The following is a 6,973-nucleotide window of genomic DNA, read 5'->3' as shown; positions in this document are numbered from 1 at the left end:
TATCCCGTCTTAATTGCTCGCCGTTTCCATTCAGTTGTCTATCCCGTTTTACAGGGTACTTGGAGATTTGAATAGAATGTCTGATTGACATAGGACAGCTTGAACGGGAAGTTCCATAAAACTCTCGTTACCTAACATCAGTAATAAACCATAACTTTAAATTTACATTCTTTTGCTCGTCTTCGCTTTTCGTTTTCAATTTCTCTTTTGCCTTCATGTGAGAAACTTTTTGAAATTCTGTATTTACGAAACATTAAAAAATTTTACATTTATAAAACATTTTTAAAATGCTTTGAATTGCATTTTAATTATATAATTTCTTTAAATATTTTACACCGCGATGCATTTCTTCATAATTAATAAATGTAGTAATTCCGATTGCTTGCTAATTAATTTTTTCTTATATTAATATATTCTTAATTTAAAAACGAATAAAAGAAAAATAGCTAATGATAGCCAAGGCGCAGAAAATGGAGTACGAGCGAATCCTTTCTTAAATTTTTTTATTTGGTATCGGTGTGCGAACTTATTTATTGTTAAACTTTATTAACAAATTCAAGAATTTGAAACTGTGACATACACAATATTTATTGTTGCAGTCCAATTTCCAATTAAAATTAATAATCAGAAAGGAAGGCTCACTAAAACCCGCGTAAGAATCTGCACAAATTAATGGATAACGTCCAAACGCCATCGCCACATGCATACCTGTCGGTAATTTACAATATAATAATGACCTGACATGATGAATGGATATATTATATCCATGCTAAAGATAGACCAAAAAACGATTCGAAATGTATATTTTTAATGCATATTCGTTATTAAAATTTTAAAATAATAAATTCACGCATCAATATCCACGCCTTGGCTCTTATCAGTCAGTTTTCCTATTTAATTGTTAGTACTCTGAACTTATTGTTGTTATTATATAATTGTCAGTTAAAATGAATGCGAACAATTTACAGAACCCTAATATTAACAATAAAAATAAGAATGTGGAGCAATAGATTATGATTATATTATAGCAATAACATTGGTAAATGTAACACCAGCCCATATAGTCATGCGTGATGATAATTTTGTCATTTATATCTAACAGATGATGGAACAGGAAAAACTCACGAAAAGTATTACCCATTAGTTTTTGAATAAATAGTACAATAATTAGTTTTATTAATAATTAGTTGATTGAAATTTGAATTTATGTGTGTGTATTAGATTAAGAAAATTTAATTTGATTTCATGTTTACCGACATTCCTAAAATGATACATAAAATTGCTGTTGAAAATAACATATTTTATTTTATTTATTTCATTAATGAAGAAACTACATTTTCTGCAAATTTGCAAGCATATTGTGTTAATAATTAATAATGTTAAGAAAATTTATAAGATTATCAAAATAATCTCAGCTTCGTGAGATGTGCATGCTAGGTTTTTATTGCATAAAATCTATAATAAATCTATTTGGTATAAATAAATTATATCTTTGGTACATTGGCATTCGTAATAAAGGCACATCAAGTATTAAAATAAATAAATAGATTTATATGAAATTTAGATGCGAGAACTTAGCATTACACTGGGAACAGAATAGATTTTATTCATGATAGTAATATCGATTATAATATGTCACATATACACAATAAATATACACAATCTCTGCAGAATATTTAATAACGCTACAATTTAAAGCGAGATTGTATCCAAAGTATTCCATTTTACTATATCTAAAGAAAAAAATATAGTTTTTTTTTTATATTGAATTGAATAAAAATAGTTTATATATTTAACGGATTTAAATAAATGGAATTTAAACCGGAAAACTGATTTGATCAGAGATTCTTATCGTACCACATCTATCAAAATATAATTATATACTACAATACAAATATGTAGAGTAATACATGCAATGTGTTAATACTATGTTAATTATTTTATCTAGCAATTCCTTTTTCTAAAGTAGACCCTTTCTATCTATACAGGGTATTTTACCTCAAGTTTTATCTTTGAAAAGGCAAAGAAACAATATATATTATATTAGATAAAAATACCATTCTAGGTAAATAGTATCATTTTGGATAAAAGATCTCTCTAGAATCTAGAAAGGAGCTCATTTTCTATATTATCTTTTATCTTTTTTTGCTTTTTAAAATGATACGAATTTAAGGCTAAATACCCTGTACAACTCAACACCAAACCGCTGTTAATAAAGAGGAAACTTAAATATTAATAGTATATAAATATTAATATTTATAACTTTTTGGTTTTACTTTTAACGCAGCTAAAATATCAATCAGAGAGTTTACCTCATAAAGAAAAATTTTTACGCCAGAGTAAAACTATTATTACGTTGTAGCCATTACTACCATAAAAGACATCACCACCCTTTCCCACACATCTTCGATTATTATAGATATATTTATGATGGTTTACCGGGATTGGTGGGAGTTACTGTTGTTGTATTCAGATTAACTCGTGATGGAAATTCTTGCTTTATTTTCCCTGTAGTCCCAGATGTATTCAGGGGATTCCGCACTATACCTATGTAAAGAATGGTACCAGTGGTTTCGTCCTCGATGTAAAACACAAACGGCTGATTGGCATGGAATGTGCTCTCTTCTATCTTATTTCCAATCTGTATCTCTGTATTAAGAAAAAAAGTATAAGCATAACATGAAAGAAAAAGGCTTGTTAAATGCAGATAAAAATGTGTAATTTTTTTGCTTCAAATATATTATAAATAATCAAATATATAAAACAACTGAAATAAAAAAAAAAACTATTATTAAAATATTCAAATAAAATAAGTGCGATTCAAACGTATATATTTCCTTTCATAAATTTGATTATATTATAGTAAATGTGTAGATGACCAACATTTATGTACTGATTTTATAAAATAAAAGATAAGATAAATTCTAATAACACAATTAGATATAAAATTTATTTAGATAAAAATTACGAAAATATTATATGAATATTACATTTGACATATATATGTTTACTTTTACTTTATTTCGTATTTCTCAACAAAATTCATTATATTATTATATATAAAACATACCTGTTGCAGCATAAGCAATTGTCCCATCTTCATTTACTTCTATTCCAGTTTTATGCATCACGTCAGACACCTTTAAATGTTTGGAAGTTCGTTTTGTTTTTGCTATACCTGTCAATAGCGCAGTGTCATCGAAGATATCGCGAATACCAAGCTGTTACAGAAAAGAAAAAATGTAAAATAATCATTGCGGTTATATCGTAGGGATAAACATATTTTAATAGAAATTCAAATTTGTATAAAAAGTAAATTTTATACATAGCAAAAATCGTCATTGAATTGTTAATATATTTTTGCTGAATGTATATCTAATATATTTTATTGAATGTAACATATAATGTTCTTTTTATATAGAAACATAAATAAATTACCTCGCGCAAAACATTTTCCAAATGACTTGTGAATTCGAATTTGAATTTCGGGATATAAACGTCGAGAGGCAATTCCTGCATGGTCCACATGTCGCTCGCCAGTGTGAATGGATTAATCTGATTGATAATATGATCCGCACCGGTCAACATGCGCGGCAGTACAATATACATGGCAAATTTAGAGCCCTGAAAAATTTTATCCTCATTATTTCTATGATTATCTTTGATAAAGTTATACAGGCTGTCACATACATCGTACGGAATCCGGAGAATCTTCGCGTCGAGTCTTGATGATTCGGCGTAATAAAATCGACCGATGGTATGCATGTATGGTACATCTACGCTCTCGTTGACGTTGATGTGAAATTTGGAAAAGTGAGTGTTCTCGGTCGTAAAGTACTTGTGACGCCAAGCACCTTTGAAGAATAGTCCATTAACGATCAGCATTACCGAGTTTTCCAAACTTTGTTCTGAAATATCAAATTAATATTTATAAATAGCTGTATAAACCTTAGTAATCAAAATAACGAAGTATTTTATACAACTGCATTTTTTTTATTTTACAAACATTAAACAAAAATTCAAGTTGTACACTTATATATTACATTTGTACAATTATATGTCAAATTATGAAATATTAATCATAGAAAACTCTTTAACTGAAGAATATGACGCATTTTTATATGTTTCATAGATTATATCATCAACCTTGGGACATAAAACATTAGTTAGTTAAATCAAGATAACTTCAAGCAAACCTACCGTCATCTATCATTTTTTCAATATATCCATTCGTAATATTACTGACCCAAGAATTAACTTTAGTCGCAATTGCATGCGTGTCGGATAAATTGGTGTTGATCACATCAGTATTGTAAAAGGTTTTTACTGTCGCTGCGTAGCGTTGTCTGGTCAGCACATTATCATCGATGTAAATACGCGATCCGATATTTAAAGTATACGCAGAAGACGGATCCTGTCAATAAAAATAGCATGTAACTTTATATATATATAGTATACATATATATATATTCTATACATAAAATCTTTTGAAAAAAAAAATAATATGAGAATATTTGTATATATTTATAAATTAATTACTTGCAGAGATTTTAAGATATTGTTAAATTTTTCTCGAGTGGCCGGCACAGTAAGCGGAAGTTGCATGACTTCTGCAAGTTCACGTGCAGTTTGATCTTGAGCTCCTTCAAAAAGAAGCACTAATGCTAATTTTATGGATATTGGTGACAGTAATAGATTCCCTGCATTCGCCTTGGCCATATTCTAAAAAAATGTTAAAGGCAGAGTGTCAGCAACAATATTCAGTCAGGCAAAATAAAAATTTAAAAAGTATCTGAAAGAGCTCTAAAGAATGTTAAAAGATTCCTTTTACATGTTTTCCGTCTTATTTTTTAGATATTTAAATTAGATAATTGTCACTAATAAATTTTTAAGAGACAATACGAGTCTTTAAATACCCTGAACAACATCCAATCGAAGATAGTGAAGCGTTCACCATGATAGGGTACGAAATCTTCGTCATCTTCAGTTTGGGGAGTAATTTGTGAAGAAATGTTTGTCTGTGTAAGATTTGGCGCCACGACGCACACACATCTTTTCATAAAAATTACTATGATTGAGAGGCACAGTAGATATCCTGTAATTAAATTTTTTTTTTTATTTATGTACATCCTCAGAAGAGAAAATGTATCAGAATATATACATACACGCAATCACAAATATTATTTATAAATTATTCATTCGTAAATTATTTTCTCTTTTAATTTGAAGTTTTTTGCTTAACAAAATTAAGGCAATCACATTTCTATTATGTTTCTTATTATATTTCTATTATGAATCCTCGAAAATGAAGAAATTTTGATGTATATCAGTGTAAATAAAATAATAAAGCGTGATTATTTTTCAATTAATTGCAAGCGTAAACTTTAATAAAATATTATATATACATATAATTTTAATATTTAACGTGACCAATATACTTTAAGAAAAATTGAAAATTATTTTAAAAGGTAAAAACAGATAAAAGAAAAAGAGATAACGACACTATTAAATCTTTATTAAGATATCAAACAATTAGTTAATAAATTTATAATTGAAGATAAATATATAAATGGCAATAGAGTTTTATATAGAACAAATAATTATATTTTATGTTGTCTTTAAAAAGATGACTCTAAAGAAATTTTTTTTCATACTAAATTATTTATTATACAGTGATATAATTTTTTTTCATTAATAATCCTCTAATACAAACGTTTGAATAAATGAAATAATACGTTGTTTCCAAGAGTTTTCTACATTTATGTATCTAATAATAAATTTCCTGTTTCAAAAGTCTTTTGTATAATTCACAATACATAATTCTAACAACATTTCCGGACAGCATAATTCGATAATAGTGACCACATAGATATAATCCGAACAGAAATCTCGAACAAATCACGATTTTGTTGCCGGTCAGCAACCTTACTCGACAAACAGGATCTTGAACTTTTTATAGTCTACAAGAAAAGAAAAAATTTCGAAGATTTCAACATTGACCTTCAATCCAGTTTCATCGTTAACCTCTGTTCTTTATTTTCACATTTTTCTGCAGATTTAAGAGAATTTAAAATGTTTTGATACAAATTTAGTAACAAATTAGAATCATTTTATCATATACTTGGAACATTTATATTTGTCAATGACATTAAAAAAGAAATGTTTAATTAAATTACTTAAAAATATAGTTTTATAATACTTAAAAAAATAATTAAAATATACTTAAAAAATATAGTTTTAGTAGTTGTATCTATGTTTCGATTTTGTTATTTTATTATTATCTTTAAAACTTGAAAAAGTTTAGAAAGAAAAATATTATTTACCCAATTTGAACCGCATGATTGATGAATTGCTGCGTACTATCAGAATTTGTTAACTTTGTACAGGACTTTATAAATTTGCGTGATTTTCAGCCTTTCACACTCACGATAGTCGAACTGACGCGCTTGCTATGTGACTAGTGTACGATAAAGATTAAAACCGGTCAGCGCCTGACGATCCGGCGTATTATAGAGCCCATCCGCGAGAAAGAGTAGTGGTAAGTACGGAGAGGCGCGGAAAGATCTCTGGCAGGAGAAGGAAACAGCGGCGAACATGACTCAAGAGTGAACAATTTTGTACGTGTTCAATCGTAAGATTACACTATCGATAACGTTTTGCATATATATAAATTTTTTACAGAATCATGTACGGGTAGGAGATGACTTTGCGCGGGAAATTTTATACTTGCATATCATTAAAATGAAAATTCTTTTAAAACTATTAAATAAATCAAAAGAGAGATTATTGTAATAAAAATATAGTCTCAATCACAAGAGTAGAATATAACTGAATATATTTTCAAAACTCGAATAATCATTTCTCGTTGTAAATAAATAAATGAATGAAAACAATAATTTATTTATAATAAATTATTGACAATATAATTTATTTTATAATATAAATAATTATAATAAAAATTTTATTATAAATT

General features: G+C 27.6%; 1 protein-coding gene across 1 annotated transcript; it reads right to left on the bottom strand.

The window, feature by feature from the left end:
- Nucleotides 1-1,283: 1,283 nt before the first annotated feature.
- Nucleotides 1,284-6,584, bottom strand: LOC115241039 (serine protease inhibitor 27A-like). The gene is made up of 8 exons (XM_029816550.1): nt 6,324-6,584; nt 4,917-5,095; nt 4,540-4,722; nt 4,201-4,414; nt 3,691-3,908; nt 3,439-3,624; nt 3,071-3,221; nt 1,284-2,649 (listed from the first exon to the last, which is right to left on the bottom strand). Exons 1-8 carry the CDS (start codon nt 6,337-6,339, stop codon nt 2,426-2,428), a joined length of 1,371 nt encoding a protein of 456 aa, XP_029672410.1. The 5' UTR covers nt 6,340-6,584; the 3' UTR covers nt 1,284-2,425.
- Nucleotides 6,585-6,973: the final 389 nt, after the last annotated feature.

The sequence above is a fragment of the Formica exsecta genome, unplaced genomic scaffold, assembly GCF_003651465.1.
Source record: "Formica exsecta isolate Colony F162 unplaced genomic scaffold, ASM365146v1 scaffold465, whole genome shotgun sequence".
Lineage (NCBI taxonomy): Eukaryota > Metazoa > Arthropoda > Insecta > Hymenoptera > Formicidae > Formica > Formica exsecta.
The sequence above is the reverse complement of the archived record's forward strand: the minus strand, read 5'-3'. Positions and strand labels throughout refer to the sequence as shown.